The following is a 24375-nucleotide window of genomic DNA, read 5'->3' as shown; positions in this document are numbered from 1 at the left end:
ATTTAATGCTAATACAATAGTGTGAGCTTTACTTAGACATAAAAGAAACAAGCATCATTTGTAATTAAATTCAGGTTTAAAATTATGTGTATGGTTTACTTGTTTTTAAAAAACATTAATAGGAAACCTCAAACATATACAAACATAGAATAGTATAACGGATCCCCATGCCATCATAACCCAGCTTCAGCAATTCCAATTCATGGCCAATCTTGTTTCATCTACTCCCTTAACCCACTTTCTTCCCCTCATCCCAGACTACTTTGAAGAAAATTCAAGACATCATACCACTTCACTATAAATATATAACTTTTAATAATGGTTCTCAGATTAAATCTCATCCCAGCAATAAAAATAAAAATACTGATATGGACTAATTCAAGCGGGATGTTTACCTATTTTTTCCTTCTTAAAACTTTTGTCAGGAGCAGAGGAGTTGCAAAGTGGTAAAATGACAACATATTCTCAAGGAGAATACAGAGATGAGTTCTAAATTCATATAGATCTATTTTTTTCTAAAAAAGGATATTGATGAGCTTTTTAAAAAATACTATTTAAAACAGGCAAGATAATCTATAACCCCAATATTCTTTTTCTTCAATTTATTCAAATTCACAGTTAACTGTGAGAACCAGCATCACTATAGCCCAGTCCTGCAGCATAGAAAACGTTGTTCAACAGTTCATGCACTTAAGATTTTCCGAACCCTAAACACAGGTTGCTTCTTAATGTCTATGGTTGGTTTCTACATATGCTTCATTTAAGAAGTATACAAGAGAGATGGTTTTCAAACTTTTTTCCACTTACATGCCAAAGTTATTCAGGGGAACTAATTCAAAGCAAGGCAAGAGAAATGTTCGAGAGAGAGTGGAAAACGTCTTTTGATCTTGAAAGTTGGATCAGCCAAGAGAACAATTTAGCTATATCCCATTAACTGCAGGGAATTAAAAACAAGGCAGAGAGAAAACATATCTTCTGTGTCTGTCTTAAGTGGTTTAAATACCTCAAAAATCAAACTCAAATTTAATTAGAAATAGATTGACACATTTAACAAATGCTCACTGAATTTCCTCTTGTAATTTCTTCCCTCCTCTGCAAAAAAGTATGGGGGAAGAATGAGTTTCAATTTCATTTGTACATAAAATTCCAAATTTCATATTTCTGCTTCTGGAGAAAGCACCATTTTAAAATATCACTGTAACTGATGCAAACTAAAATATTTTGGTAAATTCTTCAAACCGTGTAGCGTTAAAAAAATTTTAATACTGCTCACTTTTTAAAAAAAAACTATTTATTATAATTCATAGATTTAGGAAGTTTTCAAACATATCAAAGTACTATGAAAATATGTACCACCTCATAATGTTACAATAGCAAGAAGTAACAAGTAAATAAGGCAGGTTCAAGACAGAAGTGGGAAGTAGAAAATAACCTGGACATCCCTAGCCTCCCCATGATATATCCTTTTTCTCCCTCTGTAACTTACCCACTCTGCGAGGCACTCTTGCTCAGAAACTCAAGATCCTTGTGCTCCCCCTTTTAAAATGTGCTCTCAGGAAAAGAGAATGTGAATTTATGCACTGAGGTAAACATGACAATAACTTGGCGTGTTACTCTTATGGGGTTATTTGCATCTTAACCTTAAGCTTCAAGAGATAACAAGAGTGGAATTTTTAGCACTGGCTAGCAGGTAGGAGTGATTTCATCAGTGCCTTTGAAAGCTCACATTAAAGTCACGTTCAACCTGTGGATAAGGTCATCACCAAAGACATACAAATACACGTAAAGTAAACCTACCAATTAGAGTTTAATCGGTACGATTTTAATTTTATAGTTCAATTCTTTTCAGCAGGGATACTTTCAAAAAAATCAAATTAAAAAATCAAATTAAGAGTTACAAAGAAAATCCTCACCAACCCCTCAAATATTCAAAAAAGAACCTCAATGATAAGCTTGTATTTTGTCTTCTTTACCTGAAGAAGACAAAACACTGCACAACCAATACAAAAAAGAAGCGGGGTGGGGGGAGATGATGTTTGATGGTAGTGAAACTAGATTCCAATGCCAAACAAAAATGCTGGAGGAGAAGGGCATGAGTATAATACCGAACAATTATGGTCTAATATTTCCTGTTTGTCAATTTCAACTGTCAGCAAGGAAAATAGAGTTCATTTCTTCAGCAGAGGAATTCCACTAGTTTTTAAGTCTGAACCTTCAAACTTGGGAAGCTTTCCTCCAGGTTGCCAGCAAGGGTCTTATCAACTTCACGTAGGATTTTGAGGAAGTCTTCTACCTGTGAGTCAAACAAAAGAACCAAATAAACGTAAGTAGAGGAAAAGATGTTTTAAGATACTGACTATTGTCTGTAAAAATGCTCTACCTATGTTTTCTAAACAGTCCAATGGAAAAGAAATGTGGACAGCTTGTCAGATGACAATAATAGTACTTCCTGGATGGTCTCTGAAACCTCAAGGAAATGACTAGCCCTTTCCATTTGTTTTCTTTTAAACTAGTATTTATCCTCCTACTGATTCCCCTTGAGGGTCCATTACCCGAGTTGTATTATCATCCTCCTTGGTGACCCACCCCCTCACTCCCACATTCCATACTTCATTTTCCTAAGAAAAGTTATTTTGAAATTGCCTCTAATGGTAGCAAACGCAATGTAATTTGAAGGACCATAAAAACCTACTGACTATACCTACCTAAGAATCTTATTTTTGGTTAATATATATGCTATAACACAAAGGGGTACTATAAATTCAGTGTTGATTCCTTTCTCTTAAAATTTAAACTGTTACTCAGGCTAGTGCCATGAATTATCCAACAGTCATCTATCTGACAAAGGCATTAAGTCATGCGCATTATATACACTATCTTTTTTGACAAAGCCCTCAAAGATCAAGTGCTTACTTAAAACATTTTACTCAGTAATCTCCTGAAACTCAGCCACCTATACATTTACTCATACTCACCACAGGGTTATAGAGAGGAAGAAGGTTTTCAAATGCACAGGAACACTTCTGTTTGCTTAATTGGCCCTCCTTTAGTCCCTGAGCTACAGTCTCCTAAAACAAACAAACAAAAAGATCTGATGTCAAAAAAGGAAAATTTCTAAAGCTATATCTAGTGAGTAAATACAAACCAGTATTTACAATTCCCTACTGATCCTACATGAGTTTCAAATGTCCCAAACTAAACCCACCATCATTCCTCCTTGTGTAACTCCAACATGTGCTCCACTGCAGCCCTTATTTTGGTGAAGGCACCACCAGCCACCCAGCCTGCTGCGCAAACCAAAAATGTGGGGTACAGCCAAGACTTCCTCCTCTGCTGCTAGCCGCTCCCCCTAAGTGTTTAATTCTACTCTACTAAATCTCTCTCATCCCACTCCTCCTCTCCATCCACTCTTCCACTGTCTAAGCTTTCATTCTTTTTCAGGTTATTCTTGAAGATTACCAGCCACAAGAGCCTGTTGGTTGGTCTCCTGACTTCTAGCCTCAACTCGCTCTAATCCTCTCTCTCCACTGATTTTGGAGTAATCTTTCTAAACAGATCACATCACTTGATGCTTAAAAAAAATCTCTAGTAGCTCCTCAGTTTCCTCAAGATTAAGTCCAAATTCCATTAAGTGGCATATCAGAATTTTCAAGACATATCTCTGGTTTATTCTCAGCCCACTTTCCACCTATATTCCCACCACATAAATATTAAGAAACATCTACATCCCTCCCTCCAAAACAACAAAAGCAACAACAAGCAATGGGAAAAATACTTGCAACGAATATGCAAAAGATATAGATATAGAATTACCCAAGGAATTCATATAAACAATCAAAATGGGTAAGTTTATAAAGCAGGAAACACAAATAATATACAAATATATGGAAATATATTCAATCTCACTAATAATAAAAATGCAAATCAAAATAAGGCACAATTTGGGGCTTCCCTGGTGGCACAGTGGCTAAGAATCCACCTGCCAATGCAGGGGACACGGGTTCAAGCCCTGGTCCAGGAAGGTCCCACATGCCGTGGAGCAACTAAGGCCGTGTGCCACAACTACTAAACCTGCACTCTAGAACCCATGAGCAACTACTGAGCCCACGTGCCACAACTACTGAAGCCCACACGCCTAGAGCCTGTGCTCCGCAACAAAAAAAGCCACCGCAATGAGAAGCCCACGCACCTCAACAAAGAGTAGCCCCCACTTGCTGAAGCTAGAGAAAGCCCACACACAGCAACGAAGACCCAACACAGCCAAAAATAAATAAATAAAACATTAAAAAATTAAATAAAAAAAACAAGGCACAATTTATCACCTGCTGAATTTTACTTGATATAAAAATTATAATATACAATAATAAGGATCAAGTAAAACCAATATTTTCACATGTCAAAAGCATTTTGGCAATATGTAGCCATTTATGCCTCAGTCAGCTTCACATTTATCATGTCGAAACCAGCAATCTAACTTCTGAAAACCTATGCTAAGGTAATAATCCCAAATCAGGAGAAGGGAAGCAAGATAATTCACCAAAAATACAAATCACCAGAATAACTGAAGCTTGTTTTAAGGAATATTCTTCTTAAAAAAGTCAATGAATATGAATATATTCTTCATAGTTATATTCATAAATATATTTTTCCTAAAATATATGGATAGAAAGAATATGCTCAAAGAAAGAATACGTTAATAATCCTGCACATATTCAGGAAGAATACTCCTTATAACAAGTTTACAGTAAACTTTGAAAATTGATTTTTTGGCAAATTGGGTATTAAACAAACTGACTCTCAGTGAAAAATCTTTCAGTGTATTGATCAGGAGTCAGGAAAAGTGCTTGTAAAATGTTACGTGAAAAGAGCAGCCTCCAAAAATTGTATATACTGGTGATAAGTATGTGAAAAACACAAAAATAAATATACCAAACTACATCAGTTGTTAGTTTAAGAGTATAAACTTATGATAAGTTTTTTCTTTCTCTATTTTCTCAAATTTATGTAAAATTAAAAAATAAAAACACTAATAATAAAATTTGGAGCAGTAAGCAATCCATACTTTCTTTTACTGAAGAAAGCATTAGTACTTCTTTCCTACCTTTGTTAAAACTTGGAAAATATTAGACAGAAATTCACATGAAATATCCTTCAAGATTTTCAAGTGGAAGTCATCCTGGGTTAAATCAGACTTTTTAGTTTCTTCTGTGTTAGACTCTGCTGAGTTCTCTGGTTTCTTCTGACAATGTTTCATATTTTGTAAGACACGAATCAGGCTGTCAATTAGAGGAAGATCTACTGTACAAACAAATCAAGAGGCATGGCATCAGCCAGTTAAATTTGGTTACCATTCATTCATTCATTCATTCCTGCACATGTACTGAACACCTACTATTGCTAGATACTGTATTTTAGGTATTGCAGATATGGTGGTAAACAAGATCATCAAGGCCTCAGACTTCAAGAGGCTTACATTTTTATACTCCCAAATAAGCAAATAAATAACAGATTGAAGAAGAAACCCAAAATGATGAAAAAGAATAGATATCTGAAAATATAATTCTGGAACAGCCCCTCATCCCCCAAGACTTAAATTTGAAAGTACCAGGGAAAATTGATAAGGAATAGTCAACACTGAGATATATGTTTTAAGTTATCAGATATTAAGGATTAAAAAAATGGGGGAGGGGCAGTTATAATTATATTTTGAGCCAGTTATAAAGGTAACCACTAGACCCAAAATACAACCCTTACTAAATGCCAGAAATACTCACAAAGCAAATAAATTATATATTGAGGTATTTCAATATAAATATACATAATGAAAAATATAATACGACAGCATTCAGATCAAACATAACTATAACTACATTTAAATGAGTTTAACTCATCTATTAAAAAGAAATCAAAACATCTAAAACAAAGTATTTAGAAAGGTTGAAAAGAGTAAGATAGACAAAGGTATTAGGGGCAAATGCAAACAAAAGGAAAACAGGGGATGTGACCTTTGTATCTGATATAAAACGATTTAAGCCAAAAAAAAAAAAAAAGAGCATTATGGGCAAACTATAATGAATGTCTATATACCAAATAACATGCCATCAACATTCATTAAGAACTACAAATGATAAAAAGAAAAGGACAAAATATTGGCAGTAAAAAATATTAATTTTCCTCTCTTTCCACATCAGATCAAATCGACAGAAATAACTAAGGTTATGGAAGAAGTAATCAGCATAACAACTGACACCTCCAACATTTATAGTCTAGCTCAGGCCTCTCTCCTCAGCTCCAGACTAAGACTGTAAGCTCAACAGCTCCAGCTGAACACTGAGTAGACATCTCAAACTTATCATGTTTAAAACACCACTCTTTCCCATCTTAGTAAATGGCAACTCTCCTGGACAAAAATGCCAGACATAGCTTGACTTTTCTCACCCTCCTCACCCTATCAGTCAGCAAATCCTGTTGGCACTACTTAAAAGTGATCAGAATCTGATTATTTTTCCCCACCACCGCCCCTGTTACCACCTTAATCCAAGTTATACCATCTCTTGCCTCAAGGTCACAGCAGCCTCCAAACTAGTCTCCCTTTTGTACCCTTGCCCTCCCCCTGCATTTCTCATCAACATGTCTGCCAAAGAGAGCCTGTTAAAGTTGGCTCCTGTCGGTCCATCCTCTGCTTAAAACCCTCCACAGCTCCCTAACTCATTCCAAGTAAAAGGCAAAACCAGGCCCTCTACACTCTAGCCCCTGTTGCCTCTCTGGCCCCAGGTTACATTCCTCTTACCCAGGCTGAAACCGCCCCAGCCATACAGGGCTTCACTGCTCTTCCTCAAATATACCAGGCACACTTCTAATTCAAGGCTTTTACACTCGTCGTCCTCTCTGTCTGGAATGCTTTTCTCCCCAAGTATTCACATGACTCACTCCATTACTTCCCTCAGGTTTGTACTCAATGTCACCTTCTCAGTGAGGTAACATCCATAAATGCAGAGAAGACACTTGAAAACAGTCAGCATTTTTTTGATTAAAAAACTCTTTATAAAATAGAAATAGATTAATATCTCCTCAAATGGTACAACATAAATAGCTTAAGCCCAAAATAGAATCATGACTAATGATGAACCTCTAGAATCATGGCCAGTAAAGTCAGGAAAAAGGCAAGGATCACCATTATTACTTAACCCCAGAGGTCCAAGGCAACCCATTAAATAAAAGAAAGAAGAGGTAGAAAAGTGATAAGACTTCTCTAAGTTAAACCCAAAGTAGTATTAGATAAAGTCCAAGATTACCACTGGAACAACCATTAAAAACAGTAAGAGAATTCAGTAAGGTTACTAGATGCAACATTAATATAATATACAGAAACCAACAGTCTTCACATATTCCAACAAGAATAATCAATGGAAGAAAAGATACCATAGACAACAGTAATCCATAAGATAAAATATCTAGCAATAAATCTAACAAGAAATATGTAAGATCTGTATGAAGAAAACCATAAAACATTGCTGAGAGACATAAAATAAGACTTGAACAAATGGAAAAGCATATGTTCTTGGATACTCTACAAATTTAACATGATGTCAATAAAAAAAATCAGGAAGACTTTTTGGTTTTGTTTTTGGAAACTGTCAATCTAATTCAGCGTTAAAAAAAAGAATAATAACAGTCAAAAACATTCTGAAAAAGTAGAATGCAGGAGTACTAACCCTACTAGGTATCAAAATATAAAGCTTTAATAATTAAAACACTGTGGCTACTGATACATGAATAGAGCAATGGAACTGAATAAAATATATAGGGAAATATAAAACATAGTAATGATGAAAATTCAAATCTGTGTCGGTAAACTGGTTTACTTACTCAGTAATGTTGAGACGGCTGGGTATCTGGAAAAAACTTGAAACCATACCTCACATGTAACACCAGAATAAATTCTAGATGGTTCACGCATTTAACTGTATTAGTCATAAAAATCATTGTGAAAGACCATTTGTTTACATAGGAAAATATTCATTTATACTTATAAATGAAAAAAGTTGCCTAAAAAACAGGCAAAAAAATACGTACGGATGTGAGTGTATAGTAGTTATCTCTGAATGATCAGATTACAAGCACTAGGCTTCCTTTTATAATTTTTTTTGTATTGGGCATGTGATGTTTTTGTATTCAAGGGGCTAAAAGCACTAAAAAAATGGGAGAAAGAAATAAAATGAACAGCAAACACATCTGATAGACTAAAATTTAATTTAGTGGACTAAAATTATACTTGCCTTTTCCTATCTTTAGATACTCCTGTTCAGCCTGTGAGGCATAGATGGCGGACAACACTGAAAAAACAGAGGCTAGCACTGTTTTCTGTTCTTGAAGTATGATGGGTGGATCATCAGACTGGCAGAATTCATGGCACACCAGGTCAAAAAGTAAATTCCAAGTGTCTTTTCCAGTATCAGGACACCGTACTTAATAAAAATGATGAAGGAAGTAGTAATTCAAAAACAGAAAACAATTAAATGAGTAACTATCATGCTTCCCCATATAACATCTTACCAATTGCTTGAATTCCATCATCCACTGTAGTCAGCAGCTGTAAGATATGCATGTAAACATCGAGCCCTTCTGGATTTTCAGAACTAAATACAAAAAGCAAAAACTCAATCAACTTTACTGTCTATGGGACTGTAATCAATCATTTATTCAACAAATATTTATCACTCTGTACTAGGCACTGCCCTATATGCTAAGGATAAAACAGGGAACAGAACAAAGTCTCTGTGTTCACCAGAGCTTACATTCTGATGGGGAAATCAGTCAAAAAACAAATATTATGTAGTACAATCAACACACACAGGACAAGAAGTAAAAATTCTTTTTGGCCCTGTCCCATGAAAGCAACAATGCAGAAACCTACCAAGTGATACTTCACCATTCTGGTTTACTTGCATAATCAGGACAAAAAATGACTATGAGACTTTTATAGAATGAATGTAAGGCCCACTGCACCAAGCACTGACAATAATGATGTTCTTAAAACTTCATAGGATCATCTTAGCTCCCAAGTTGAGAATACTAAAACCAGATAAGTATAATTTTTGTGATCAACAGTTCGGATTCCTAGAAACTCACAATCTTAGTTCTTCAACCACACAATTAAGTGAAAAAGATAGTGAACAATTAAAAGATGGTTCAGCAAATATTTAAGTGCCTACAGTTTGCAGGCACTATGTTAGGGGCTGGGAAAACAGAGATGTATAAAACGTCCATACCTTCATGAAATTTACTGTCTAAAATGAAAAACAATAATTAAAGGGGTAATAACAATAAAGTAATATGAATATAGCACTAGCAGAAGTCCAAGGTGCTAGAGGACCACAAAGCAAGCAGATTTAACTTAAGTTTGGAGAATCAGGGAATGTATCGTAAGAGAAATGGTTACACAGAAACCCAAAGGGGCAAAGAAATACTGGAGGCAGAGACAACATGGTGTGCAATGGCTTGGTTTCGAGAGAGCTTGGTTCAGTTGAAGAAATGAAGGAAATTTCATACAGAAGACAAGGAATAAGGATGGAGAATCACAGTACAGGGCCTTATAAGCCATAAAAATCTGGACCTCATCCTAAGGAAGGCAACTGAAGGGTTTGAAGCAGGAAAGTGAGATGGCCAGCGTACATTCTAGAAAAACAGCTCTACAGTCTAGGCTTGGAAGGAGCTAGTCTTGAGGCTGGGAACTCAGAGAATGTTGTAGCCGTCCAGGTAAGAGACAGTGGCCTGGTGGTGGCACAGATGGAGTCCCAGAAAAAGTCAGGAAGAAGGATTGGAGGTTGACTAGCCATGGGAAAAGACTGGGATGGGGAAGTATCGGTAATGGCTTCCATGTTTCTCCCACATTATCCAAATGGAATAATGATTACATCATTCACTGAGATTGAGAATACGGAAGAAGCAGGTTTGGGGGAAAGATGATGAGTTTAATGCTCACTTGGATAAAGGACATAAAATTAAAAGGTTTTAATATGAGTTATAGGGAATTCTCTGGTGGTCCAGTGGTTAGGACTCCATGCTTCCACTGCTGAGGGCCCAGGTTCAATCCGTGGTTGGGGAACTAAGATGCCACAAGCCACGCAGCACAGCCAAAAAAAAAAAAAAATGTGGATTATAAAGCACTAAGAATGCACAGTTGACCAATAAGCAGATCAATTCATAAATTAATGTTCTAGTGACTAGCAATAAACAGCTTCAATGACCTACAACACCTAGTAATCACTCTTGGGAAGACATCAGAGCCCAAAAGCCAGTCACTTATCCAAGACTGGCACATACACACAAGGAGCAAGAAAACAAGTGATGTCTGACATTAACTGAAGAAGTTGTCACATGACCAGTGGAAAATAAAGCACAAAGAAAATCTTTTCCATTTGATATAAATTATACGAAACTGCAGAAGATTTTAAAACAGTAACCATAATTAATGCTGAACAACAGCCTACTGCTAAGTAATATTAGAACAAGTATTTTGCAACCATTATGATTCTTGCAAAGAGCAAATATATTGTTACCAATATCAGTAGTGAATCAAACCTGACACAGATCAGCTATGTGCTACTCATCCTATTGAAAGGAAACTAAAAAGACATATCTGGGCTTCCCCGGTGGCGCAGTGGTTGAGAGTCCGCCTGCCGATGCAGGGGACGCGGGTTCGTGCCCCAGTCTGGGAAGATCCCACATGCCGCGGAGAGGCTAGGCCCGTGAGCCATGGCCGCTGACCCTGCCCGTCCAGAGCTTGTGCTCCGCAACGGGAGAGGCCACAACAGTGAGAGGCCCGCGTACCGCAAAAAAAAAAAAAAAGACATATCTAAGGATACTTCTAGCAACTGGATTTTCCCAGAACATTCTGCACAAAAGAGCTCACCTACCGTACTTGTTTGGCAGCTTCAAGTACACAGGGCACAATTCGAAACACTGGCTGCTGTTCAGAATCTTCCTGGGGTTGGTCCAGAGGCTGAACAGCCCCATTTCTAATCCATTCCAACATTAGCTTCTCATCCAAATCAAAGAGCTTGTCCACAACCTCCCCGACCTTCACCAGCAAGTCAACTGCAGGGAATAAAAGAGATATTGAAATAAGAAACAAAATTTTTAAAGTAGTAAGTCTAATCGAAATTCTTAAAACTATTCCAAGAAAGCCAAATCTTGCCAAAGCATTACTTATTCCAAGGGCAATTTGCTTACCTCCTTTGTTTAAATTTGCTTGGCTTCCGTCATTTTTACGTGGGGGATTTATCAGTATCCTGAGAGTTTGAGAAACTTCATATCCTGAATTGAAATACCTTCTCACCTAACACTTAGTCTTTAATTGACCTCTATAAATAGTTACCTGGTTTCCTAACAATTAAATATAATTTAAAAAATATTTTTTTCTACATTACATGGTGACTTACCATTTGTTGAACTTGACATGATGAAGCAAATGCTATCATAAATAGCTGGATGTTCTCGGATTCTTTCAACCCAGACAACGGCCACTTCTGTCTGGGAAAGGCAAGTAAGCAACAACCTACGTGATAAATGTGAGCTTAGTATCTATCTTTCTAAAACAGTAAAGGAAATTCAGGAGTGAAAGAGCAACTCTATTTTCCTAGTTTCCCTTAGGGGTAAGTATATAGAATCCATAAAAAGAAGAAAGCATACCTGCTTGTTTCCAGCAGAGTAGGAGGGTCTGAATCACACAAACAGTACAATAGTACCTGGCTACAAAAACAAAAAAGTTAACCCAATATGCCTCACTTCTCTCATTTCAAATATCAAAGCCAAAAAATCTGGACCTCAACCTTAACTTTTATTTATAAAAACTTAAATAAGTTTTTATTTAACTTTTTAAACATTTTAATTGTGAAATATAGCATGTATACATAAAAACCTGTAAGATACAAATCTATACTTAGTGAATAATTATAAAGCAAGAAAAAGAACAGAGCTGCATCTCTGTAGCCCTTGTGTGTCCCTTACAAATCACAATTCTCTTTCCCACCTAGAAATGACTACTATCCAGACTTATCCAGCAATCATTTTCTTGGCTTACTCTACAGTTCATTTTATATATCTTGGTTTTGAACTTTGTATGAAAGAAATTATATTGTATGTATTCTTTTGAGTCTGAGTTCTTTGGCCCAACACCATGTCTTTAAGATCTACCCATCTTGTTCCAGTAGCTGCAGATTCATTGCTGCAGAACATTTCATTGTATGAATATAACACCATTTATTTTTCCAGCCTACTACTGATGAACATTTGGGTTGATTCCAATTTGGGGGTTTCAAGCAATAGTCTTATAATACTTTTCATATGAGTATACTGATATATGTGTGCACGGTTTCTCTTACCATATACCTATGAGTGACATCACTGGGTCACAGCATATGTATACCTTCTGATATGACTAGGTAATGCCCAACTGTTCCAAAGTGGTTGAGCAAATTTATATCTCATCAGCAATGTATACTGTTTCATATTAGCTTTAAGATATGCATTTAATTAAGTTCATAAAACTTGTCAATATTACTCATTGACAGATTTTTAATAGGGATCACTAGAGACCAAACATAATCCTGAGTCACTTATTGCATGAATGATTATATGTTATGGAAGAATAAATACTTTAAACTAGGATCTTAAAGTCCTTTCACACCTAGAAGAGGTAATAACCTCTATTTTGGAGCCCCAGGTACTTGAATCCTGTGTTAAACCCTACAGCCCTTGTTGAAAATAACCGCCTAGAAGAGTTTTCTTAACCTATTGTGAACACAAATTTCTTTGAGATTCTGATTAACAGCCATAAACCCTCTGCCTAGAAAATGAATATACTCATAAAATGTAGCATATAATTCCAGGGTGTTCTCAGACCTCTTAAAATAACCACCGGGGTTTCCACCTTAGAAATCCTCTGCCCAAAACTTCCTACATGTAGAAGAGAACTGGCCTCCAAGCAGAAGTATGAGAGCGTTTGAATCACAGGGGCCACGCTGTACCCTCTAGTCTCTTGGCAAGTCCCCCATCACCACCATCTAAGTCAGAACTGACTTGTTGACCAGTGTCAGGGTGACACTGGTCAACAAGTCTAGTTTTTCCAGACTCTCGCTCTGAGACTTTGGATTCCCTGAGCCTAAACTGTTTTGGACTCTGGTCAGGTGCCTCCATCTCCAAGCTCTGCCCCACTGGTTCTTATCCCATGTGGTTTACCACCTGCTGACGATTCAGGCCCCTTTGCAACCAATACAGAAAACAGGCCTAAATCCTGAATCATGTCCATAAATAGCACGCAAGTCCCCAGCCATCATCAACACACAATGAAGTTCCTGGAGACTGCTCATCAGGAGAAAGGAAGTACTACATTTCATAATGTTTCCCTATCTGTCCTATGTACTAGGATTTCCTTAGGGATATAAAATATGAACCTATTTTTTAAAAACATAATTATTATGTAATAAAACTTACCCAAGATTTTTCTCACTGCTGATGGACACACATATCTCTTGGAAACAGGCCATATTACCTAAAATTCCCACACAGATTTCCTGCCAAATCAAATTTCACAGGTCACAGTCGCTCTGAGGTAAAAGACACATATACAAAAATAACAACTTGGAAAAAAAAAAAACTTTCACTGAGCCAAGTTTGGGGAGAGAAAAGAAGGAGAGGCAGCATACAGAAGTATACTGTCTGCACCCTAATTTGACAAGTTTCCAGTAGTATTTGAGAGGAGATGAAAGACATAAGAAAGATCCAAGGCAGGCAGGAGTTATGGAATAAGAAATCTTACGGATGAACTGAGTCATAAATGATTGGTAGGATTCAGATATACAAACAAGAAGACAGACATTCAAACACGGGGGAAAGTATCAGCAAAGGCAGGAAGGGACTAATGTAGAGTGGACAAAGGCTAATACAGAAAGCTGCCCGTATCAGTACACAGTTATTAGTAGCACACAGTGGGAGGAGAGCATGAGATAAAGACAGCAGGTAAAAAGGATCAGGATTAAGGGCCCTAAATGCCTACTTAATTTAGTAGGTTATTTGGAGACATGAAGGTCCTCAAGGAAGGGGTCAACATACTGCAATGTTATTTTAGGTAGATTATTCTGGAAGCAAAATGATAGTGAAAAAACTTTAAAAGAAGTTCATAACCTCAGTAGTAACAGCTAATGTTTATTTAGCACTTACTACACCCAGGCACTACCCTAAGCACTTTCCACATAACATTTCATACAATAATTTATGAGGTATGTACCATTATTATCCCCATTTTTCAGATGAGGAAACCAAATCACAGAGAAGTTAAACAACTTGCTGAAGATCTCCAACTAGGAAATAACACAGCTCCAGAGCCTGAGCATTTCACCGTATCACACTGCATCTCTGAAATCAAGTAAAGGAAGATGAGGGTGGTGATGGCAGGCATGGAAAGGAATGACGCTGAGAAAGACTCAAGGTGAAAGCAGAATAATTTGATGGGAGTAAAGGGAGAAAGCAGTTGAACATAACTCCTAGGTTTCCAGTTGTTTCATTTCTCCAGTAGGAGAGATTGGTTCCATTGACAAAAAAATTGGAAAAGAAAGCATAGGAAAGAACACAATGAGTTCAGTTAGGATAGTGTTTCCAAACTTGCTCGAACACAAATATCACTCAGGGAGTGTGTTAAAAATACCAATTTCCAAAAAAAAAAAAAAAAAAAAACCAATTTCCAAGTCCCATCTCAGAGCTACTGAATCAGAATCTCCAGGGTACAGTCCGGGAAGTTGTTTACCAAGCACATCATATGATTTATATGATTGGATAAGTGCGACAAACACTGAGTTAGGACATACGGACTTTTGGATTGGAAAATGCAACATGCAAATAAAGAATGCCTCAAGAAAGTTAGAGATATAGCACCTGAAATCAGAAAGGAGGTCGTAGCTTTGATCCCACAGGGAAGATTTACCCCCAAAGGTGTAAAGAGTGGATGAACTCACCAAGGAAGTGAATATAAAGAGGACAAGGGATCTGAGTCTACACCTTAAAAGGAGTCCACACTCAGCATAGGAAGAAAGTATCAATAAAAAGTCAAAAAAAGTAACAGAGAAGTGACTGGACAGGTTAGAGACCAGGAGAGTGAGGTGGCACCAAAGCTACAGGAGTAAAGAGTTTCAATAAAATGTGGGTGGTCAAATGTTGGGAAAAGAGTAAAAGAGAATAGGGCCAGAAGAGATACACATACATTTCCCCTAAAAACTAAAGAGGGAATAATTGAACTTCCAATCAAAGATCAAGTTTTTCAGTCTCAGCTACTCACTGAAATAACCTGGGGGGACTTTAAAAGCTGTCTGGAGTCCCACACTTGGAGAGCCTATTTTAATTGATCTGAGAATGGCCTGACTTGGGATTTATAAAAGTTCCCTAGGGCAAAGCTTCTCAAAGTTTGGGCCTTGGTGCTGGTCAAAACCTGACTAACATCACTGCAAACTTGTTAGAACTCCTCAATCCTACCCCAAAACTACCGGATCAGAAACTCTGGGGTGGACTCAGTAATCAGTGATTCTGGGACATACTGGAGTTGGAAAGCCCACATCCTAGGTGATTCTAACTTGTGGCCACAGCTGAGAATTGCTGTCATAGACAGGCTATGGTTCACAGACATATTAATATTAGGACTAACTCCTGAAAGGAGCAATTCTTATTTTCTTAAAATTAGCTTATTTTTTTTAAGTACTAATCGTGAGTCAGTGTACCTAAGTTAGAAAACTCCAGGAGAAAATCATATAACTGTCAAATCTTTATATTAACATAACAACTCAAGGAAAAAGTGGTTCACTGGTTCATGAGGCCCCAACTCAGGTGGAGCATTGTACTTAAATAAAATTTTAATTCAACATTCAATTTGTAAAAATATACTCCAGAATTCTTCACTTTATAATTTCAAACAAAGAGAGACACTACAGTACAGTGGTTACACTGAAGTAAGGCAGGCTAGGCTCAAATCCCAGCTCCATTCTTTCCTAGTTGTATGACCCTGGACAAATTTCTTAACCTGAGACTTAGTCTGTTTACTTACAAAGTAGAGATAAATGCTTACCTCATAGAGTAGTAAAATGAAATACTAAGTAAATAGCAGTTATTCATGGTTATAATTACTTAATAAATATTTGCTAATCACTCACAATATACCTAGCAGATGTCAACCTAAATGGCACTAAAGCACAGAAGACTTAATGAGAAGTACAGAATTGTTTTGGTGCATTCACTACCATCACTGGCCACTGAGAGCTTACTTATTTGGGAAGGCTTGGAAGTAAAGTACCATCTTGGGAAAATAGATGTGAATATTGAGAGGGGATGGAAGGCATACAAAGGAAGGCACAGAGATGGCAACGATCATAGTAAGCTCCTGAGGTGAGGAGTAGACAGGCCATGCTAAATTAGAAGACTATCTGGAGGATACATTTTATGCTAGAAAGACGAACTGGATTCAGATTGTGGAGAGTCTTGAGCAAGAGGCTGAGTTTAAGCAATAGAGGATTTTATGACTTTGAAAAAAAAAAAAAGCAATAAACTGAGAAATGGGTGGTCCGGGCACTGTTCCCTGTTCAGCCACATATTAGTGGCATAATGATGATTAGGACTATCTAGTGTCCATAGCTGTTAAATTAAAGTATTGATCTCCCTGGTCCAGCCCAAATCTAAAATTCTATGACTGTAATAATTTTAAATAGTGTATTACTTAGTACCTGGTAATGTTCAATAAACATCAGACTCATTTGTAGCCATGAAGAGCATTAAAGTGAGAAAAATGAAAGCCTATCCAGCACTACCTGCTGTTACCGCTCCAAAGAGGCAGCTCTAGAAATGCACATACTTACTCTTAATCGAGGACATTTGGATTTGGCCAATATTCCCATAAATATGTCAGGAACATTAAATTCGTGGAGAAACAAAGCCACATCCTGAAAATAGAAATGATTATTAACTTGGATGCTGAATATTCCTCCTTAAACACCACAGCTCAGGCAACCATAAAAAAAAATAATAATTCCATATATACCTCCTTTCAAGCACGAGGAAAAAAACCCCACAAGGTTAGGAATTGTGTCAATAGACAAAAGTAATGTTAGTGCTGTGGTATCTGGTCTCAAGGCAATGGAACAATCCCATAAACAAATCTGAACTAACTGTGATATTCCAAAGGACTGTCCTCCTTTTACTGCCTTGTATGTATTTATCTTAATGATCTTTCTACCCACCAGGAATTCTCTTTAACTCATTCAAGCACATTTGCTGATTACCAGGTATCATGCTAGAAGATAGGATAAGGGAAAAAAGTAAAAGTCATAATTTCTGTCTTCTAAGAACTTAAAACTTGATAGAGAAAACAGATTAAAAACCCCTATTGGGTTATGTCCAAAACCAGAACTTTTGTTTTCAAAATCCTCAACAGAAAAAAATTCTGATCACAATGTAACTGTGACAGCTTCACATCTTCCTAGAGAGTTTTCCCGGTCCCCAGTGCCTAAAGGGACACACCACACAGGTGAATGAACCTGGAGTGGACATGTGGCCCAACCTCGCTAGAAATGTGGGCTCCAAAACTAAATCAATTAGCTGTGGAGATTTGCACTGTAAAATATTTAGATAAAATTAAGTTTCTGGCTGTCTACTGCCTCGTATTTTCACCAAACTTGAGGTGTGTATTCGCAATACCTTAACTCAGAACACAGGCTATATGTCTCGTGTGAAAAATGCCCTTCGAAGGGCTCTCAAAGAGAGAGGGAGCAATCCTTCAGAGCAGCTGAAATTGGGGTAACCTGCATGACTGTTGACTAGAAGAGATATACTGCACTTATTAAGAGATCATGGTCAGAGAGAATATTTCAAAGACATACTCCAAATTAAAAGTCAAAGCAGCAGGTGCTCTCCACTCTAAGTGATCAAGCTGTCTGTCATGTGGGCAACTCTTTGTAGCATGCAGCGATTTATTTATTTAATGACAGTTAATAATTCCTGGAGTAGCAGGAATAATATCAATAATTAGGTAGCCTAATAATACCAATGCCAATAATAACAATAATGGCAATTAACATTTATTGAACAAGTATTAAATGCCAGGGCCAGTGAAGTGGTTTGCATGCTATCTCACTTAATTCTCAAACAACCCTATGAAGTAATTATTATTAACCCCATTACACTGCAGTTTTAAAAGGTTAAGCAACCTGCCCAAGACTGTACAATCAGTAGGAGAACAGAGCCAGAATTTGAACCCAGATGAGTCTGATCAAATCCACACTCTTAACCAGCACACCATAGTAACTGTCAGGTATTCATCCATTGATTACCTCTTCATAAAACATTTACTGAAAAACCTGAGTAATAAGCACTGTTTCAGGCTCTGGGGACACATCAGTGAATAAGATAGATAAAGTCTCAGTGGAGTTTTCATTCTAGAGGGATGAACAAACAATAAACATATAAACAACTAAACTACATAAATCCTAAGTGCTACAAAGAAGATAAACAAGATGGTGTGTGCTAGAAATGAAGACTGGGGGGGTACTCTAGATATATCAGAGAAAGTATCTCTGAAGACGTGACATTAAGCTTTTAAGAGGAGGAACTTAAATCCATCAGAGGACACAGGCTCAAAACAATCACTGAATAACAGGATAAGTGTTATGTAATAGAATGAACAGGTTCCATGAGAGCACAGAAAAGAGAGGAATCCTGCCTGGAGTGTCTGGGGAGGCATCACAGGAGAGGTGACATTTGAGGTGGGCCATAAAAGGTGGGAAAGATCTTGCAGGTGGAGGACATTCCATGCAGAGTGGCAGGAACAGTGCATGAGAATGCACATGAAAATGCAGGAAGCACCTGGAAGTCTCTGGTCCTGCTGAAGCACTGAGTGGCAGGTGATGTGTGAGATGTAGTCTCATTGGAGGGAATTTATGCCAGTGAATCAGTGGGCAGCTCAGTTCTCTAGAGGTAGCTCTCAAGAGCTACCATAAGAGGACAAAGAGGAAGCCAAGAGCATGACCCTGCCTCTACGGACAATCTCATTCAAACAGCAGCTCTAGTTTACCTATTTGATATTTGAGGATTTCACACTAAGATTTCATTTGAAAAACAGGTTGTTTCTTTTAAAAAATGTTTTAAAACCACAGCTTCTTAATAACTGTATAAAAAGTAGAGAGAAGATGAACAATACTCTCAACCAACTTGATCAAATTGACATTTACAGGGCACTCCCACCAGCAGCAGGAGCACACATGTTCTTTTTAAGTGAACACGGAACATTTACCAAGACAGACCAAGGTCTATAAAATCAATTGTATACTATATACTACCTATATACTATCAATGTATATCTATATACTGAAATTTTTAAAAAATACTATTTACAATAGCTCCCCAAAATTTGAAATACTGACAAAAGATGTGAAAGACCTAAATACTAAAAACTACATAACTTTGAAGAAATTAGAGAAGACCTAAACAAATGGAGCGACAGAACTTGTTCATGGGTCAAAAGACTCATTATTGTTAATTTATCAATTCTTTTCCTAAATGATCAATAAATTGAACTCAATCTCAGTCAAAATCCTAGGCTTTTTGTAGAAATTGACAAATTGATTCTAAAATTAATTTGGAAATACAAAGGACATAGGACAACCAAAACAACTTTGAAAAAGAACAGAGTTGGAGATTAACACTACCTAATTTCAAGATTACAAAGCTACTGTAATCAAAACAATGTGGTATTGGCAAAAAGATACAAATAGATCAATGGAACAGAACAGAGTCCAGAAATAGACTCATGTGTATATGTACGGATAACTGATTTTTGACAAAGGTGCAAAGGTAATTCAGTGGAGAAAGAATGGTCTTTTAAACACACTAACTAGAACTGGTTATCCGTAGGCAAAAAAAAGTGAAATTCAGTTCATACCTTGCATCAAACACAAAAATTAAGTCAAAATGGATCACAGACCTATAAGTAAAACCTAAAATCATAAAACTTACAGGAAAAAAAAAACACAACACAATTAAAAAGTGGGCAAAAGATTTAAACAGCCCCTTGCACTAAAGAAAATACACAGATTGCAAATAAGAACAGGAAAATATGGTCACTGTTATTAGTAATTAGGGAGATCTAAATCATAATTACAGTGAGAATCACAACACTCTTATTAGAATGGCTGAACTGAAATTAAAAAGACTAACCTTACCAAGTGTTGCTAAGGGTGAGAAGAAATTGGAACGGGACTGTATCTCATACACCGCTGGTGGCAACGTGAAGTGTAAAAAACACTTTGGAAAATAATTTGATCTTTTCTTTATAAGTTAAACATACACCTACCATATAATCCAGCCACACTACTCTAGGTACTCACCCAAGAGAAAGGAAAACATCTATCCACACATACGACTTATACACAGACATTCACAGAAGCTTCATTTGTAATAAACTGTAAACAACTCAAATATCCATCAAAGAATCAATCATGGTATACACATATAATGGAATACCATTCAGCAAGAAAAAATAATAAACTATAAATATACACAACAACATGGATGAATCTAAAATACTGATGCTGAGTGAAAGAGCCAGACTGATCCGAAAAAAGAATGCAATCCCATTTATACAAAACTCTAGAAAATGCAAACTACTCTGAAGTGACAGAAAGCCCATCAGTAGTTGCCTGGAGAGGGTAGAAGCAGGGAGGGGTAAGATACTGGGATTACCCTTAAGGGGCATAAAGAAACTTTTTGGGGCTGACAGACATGCTCTCTGTCTTAATTATGGTGATGGTTTCATGTGCAAATACATACATTAAAATTGTTCTAATTGTACACTTTAAAGATGTGCAGTTTTTATACTTCAATTATACCTCAAAATATATGCAGGTTTTTTGTGTCAATAATATCTCATAAAGCTGCTTTAAAAAATGGTTGAAGACAATGAGTAGCCATTGACAAATTTTAAGAGAGAATTTTAATATGAGTAAATCTGTGTTTTAGGAAAAAGATACCTTGGGTAGCAATGTGGAGGACAGAGGGAGGTGAAAGAGGCTAACAAAAGGATTTTAATCAGAAATCTACTGCAAAAGTCCAAGTAATAAAATGAGAGATTATGTAAGTCAACCTCTTTTTTTGCCCCTTTTCTTACCTGTAAAATAAGGATACTACCTATATCACAGGGTTACTGTGAAGAGCAGGTAGAATGCTTTCAAGCTACAGAGTCCCTTTCTTCTAGTTTAATTGTGGTACCTCAGCGGTCTCCTAACTCCTAACCTGCTCTCAAATATAAGGCCAGTGCTCTTTTTAGGTAGATAAGTATCAGAACTTTCCTGGGCTACAAGCATTCCAGCATTCATAAGAACTATCTACATAGCCCAAATCTAATGACACTCAGATTTTCTGCCTTCAAAGACAAAAGTTGAGCATTTACAGCTCCTGGGACCTCATCCCTGTACCATAAATAGGAGTGACTACAGACATTAAAGTTTTTCCCCAGAGACTTAAGGACTGAACCTAAAAAAAAAAAAAAAAATCCATTCACTACCTCCTTACCCAACAGTCTTTTCACTTCCATTTCCAACCCCATACCTCATCCATTGACATATCCCACACTCTGCAAATTTCATTCTCCATTTCTTCATCAAGCTCCATCTGCTGCTCCTCATGATCTGAGCTGGATTTCGAGTTTTCAGGGCTAACAATCTTCAGAAACACAAAGGAAGGAGATGAATAAAGGCTGTCCACAGTACTCCTCAAGTAATATTACCCTGTAATCATTTAGAGGTCACAACAAAAAAAAGGGGGAATTCCCTGGTGGTCCAGTGGTTAGGACTCTGAGTTACCACTGCAGCAGGCACGGGTTCATTCCCTGGTCGGGGAACTAAGACCCCGCATGCCACCCGGTGCCACCAAAAAAAAAAAAAAAAAAGGAAATTAGCACCTTGGGTACCTTGGGTAAACACTATTGCTAGGCACTGGGTAGAAATACAAAGATAAACAAGATTTAATCCCTTACTTCCAAGTAGTTTAGGATCCAGTGGGGAAAAGACATATAAACTGATAATCACAACAGAAAAAGCTAAGTGATCCAACTGAATTGTGGACAAAGAGCCGTGAGAACAAAAATGATGGACCCATGACCAACGTCTGGGTGAAGTTTTCCCAAACTTCTCTTAGGAGGTGATACTGAAGCTAAATCTTTGAGAAGTAATCGAGGTTTGTAATGTGAAGAAGGGAGAAGAGCATACAGAAGAAAATACAAGAGTTCAGAGTTAAGAAAGGGCCTAGCATGTGTGCGGAATGGTAAGCAGTTTAGCATGTCATGGGCAGATGAAGCTGGAAAAGTTGCAAAGAGTCCTGGATTCCAAGCTAAGAAATACGTATTTTTCTCCTGTAGGCAAAGGTGACTCTGAGGAGTTCCCATAGACGGCTTTTTTTTTTTTTTTTAAGATTATTCTCGCAGCTGTGTAGAAGGTGGAGTGGAGAGGACAGTGACTGGAAGTAGTAAAAAATTTAGGGAAACATAAGAACGTTCATATTTACTGAGAGGCTCCTATGAGGCAAACACTATAGTAAGCACTCTATGGTTATTATAATCTTATACAATCTACGCAATAACTCTATATACAATAATATAAATATTATCCCACTTTATAGAAACTGAGAAAGAAATCGGTTAGGCGATTTGCCCAAAGTCACGCTGGGCAAGCCGCGCTGTTGACAACAGGGCTGTTTGACTGCAAAATCACCATTTATTCTACTACAACGAAAGTCCTCGAAACAGATCAATTAGGACCTGGGCTTCAGAAACGAAAGTGGGAATGAGGGGCAGAAACTGGTCACGTATTTTTGGAAAGTTTTCAAAAGTAAAACATTTTAATTAGAAGCATTCCAGCATCCCTGCCATTACACTTCCCTCTGTGTTGAGGGGCACAGGGAGCGGCGCACGGCAGTTTTAGGGTCCGGGAGACAGGAAGGACGCAAAGGGTGAGACCCGGCCGCTGGGGCCTGGGGAGGGGGTCGCCGTGGGGACGGCGGCTCCCCCGGCAGCAGAGGGCTGCCAGAGGCGGGGTGGGGGTCTGGGGGAACGTACAGGGAGCCCACGCGAGGCGCGAGTTTCCGCACCTGCATGAGTCCGGTGAGGACGCCGATGAGCCAGTGCTTGCTGTAGACCGTGCTGCCTATGCAGTCCCCCACGGCCGCCTCCTCCTCCTCCTCCTCGTCCCGACTCCGCAGCGGCGGAGAGGGATTGCGGTCCATGACTTGGCCTCCTCCGGCGCGCGAGAGCAGCTCCGGAAACCGCCGAAGGAGGAGAGAGGCCTCCAGGCGCCAAGAGGGCACGGCGCGGCTCCCGCCACAGCGCCCCCTGCTGCCCGGAGCCCTGCCAGCCCGAGCGCCCGAGCAATATGCCCATCAGACTAGGGAGCCCAGTTGTCTTGACTTACCCGACGCTCTACCCAGGACCGCAGCGCGGTTATATTCATAATTGTTGTTTGTCACCCTCACTGGACCAGATATTCCATCTCTCCAAGAGCCCTTAGTCTGATTGGAAGGGACGAGGGGTGCGGGCATGGAACAGGACAATGTCTCTAGTACAGACGTGAAGCTATCGGACCTATGACCTCTGGGCACACTTGCCATTCTTAAAGACATCATTTTTCTTCCAGGTGTGGTCGGAATCCTGGAAAAGACGAAAGTCACCAGGAAGAACGTCAGTATTACAACTCCCTGTGTTTTCAGTTCCTGCTTCTATTTAGTTTGATGGCACTCAACATCAGACCCAACGCTCCACCAAACCCTACAGCAAAAATTTTAGAACACCACTTTAATGAAATGAAATTTATAGATGATATAACTTACCTCAACATGTAATTCCGATAATACCAATATGATTCCCTTACAGAAAGGAAAAATAAAATTAATTTTAAATAAAATATGTATTTTAATGTTTTAAATGCTCCGGCACAACTGTACTAGAAGATATAACAAAGATCTCCGATTTTGGCACATACACATCAAATTACTGTGAGCCCCACATTTACAAATGCAGAATGACATAGGTGTGGTTCCTCAGGGAACTTGCTTCTCAAAATCATGAACAGATGATGGTAAAATTTCTAATAAAATAAAGTTCCAATTGACACAGCAAGTGCACTTATGGAAAATTTTAAGGTATATTAAAACAGGACAAAAATACTGTGTGTTAACACATAAAATACAACTAGAGCCTAGGCTCAAATAATTATAAACATTTTTTCACCATTTGTGCAGGGGCAGACCCAGGTTTTGTGGGGCCTGAATTATGCAATTTCAGAAGCCCCTTTT

The 24375-nt window shown here is 37.9% G+C and overlaps 1 protein-coding gene across 3 annotated transcripts; it reads right to left on the bottom strand.

Moving 5' to 3' along the window:
* Positions 1 to 1788: 1788 nt before the first annotated feature.
* On the bottom strand, positions 1789 to 23372 carry SAAL1 (serum amyloid A like 1). 3 transcript variants are annotated; one of them, XM_022555696.3, is made up of 12 exons: positions 23176 to 23368; positions 21640 to 21753; positions 16899 to 16982; positions 13498 to 13577; positions 11695 to 11754; positions 11445 to 11560; positions 10920 to 11100; positions 8557 to 8639; positions 8280 to 8468; positions 5102 to 5295; positions 2976 to 3068; positions 1789 to 2293 (listed from the first exon to the last, which is right to left on the bottom strand). In XM_022555696.3, the coding sequence occupies exons 1-12, from the start codon at positions 23308 to 23310 to the stop codon at positions 2201 to 2203; spliced, it is 1422 nt and encodes a 473-aa protein (XP_022411404.1). In that variant the 5' UTR covers positions 23311 to 23368; the 3' UTR covers positions 1789 to 2200. The 3 variants fall into 3 exon arrangements, with proteins under 3 accessions (XP_022411404.1, XP_022411403.1, XP_022411405.1); XM_022555695.3 differs by having other exon boundaries at positions 5102 to 5298; positions 23176 to 23364; XM_022555697.3 differs by lacking the exon at positions 8280 to 8468 and having other exon boundaries at positions 5102 to 5298; positions 23176 to 23372.
* Positions 23373 to 24375: the final 1003 nt, after the last annotated feature.

Source organism: Delphinapterus leucas, chromosome 7 (genome assembly GCF_059928025.1).
Source record: "Delphinapterus leucas isolate spDelLeu-1000000601 "Yukka" chromosome 7, BTC_Dleu_Yukka2, whole genome shotgun sequence".
Classification (NCBI taxonomy): domain Eukaryota; kingdom Metazoa; phylum Chordata; class Mammalia; order Artiodactyla; family Monodontidae; genus Delphinapterus; species Delphinapterus leucas.
This window is presented reverse-complemented; position numbering and strand designations above follow the sequence as displayed.

Excerpts from the sequence above, each read along its gene's own strand:
- SAAL1 (XM_022555695.3), bottom strand. The coding sequence starts at position 23,310 with ATGGACCGCAATCCCTCTCCGCCGCTGCGGAGTCGGGACGAGGAGGAG. Across the intron at positions 13,578-16,898 it reads CCAAATGTCCTCGATTAAGA|GAAATCTGTGTGGGAATTTT; the intron begins GTAAGTATGTGC and ends TTGATTTGGCAG. Across the intron at positions 8,640-10,919 it reads GAAGCTGCCAAACAAGTACG|TTCTGAAAATCCAGAAGGGC; the intron begins GTAGGTGAGCTC and ends TTTTGTATTTAG.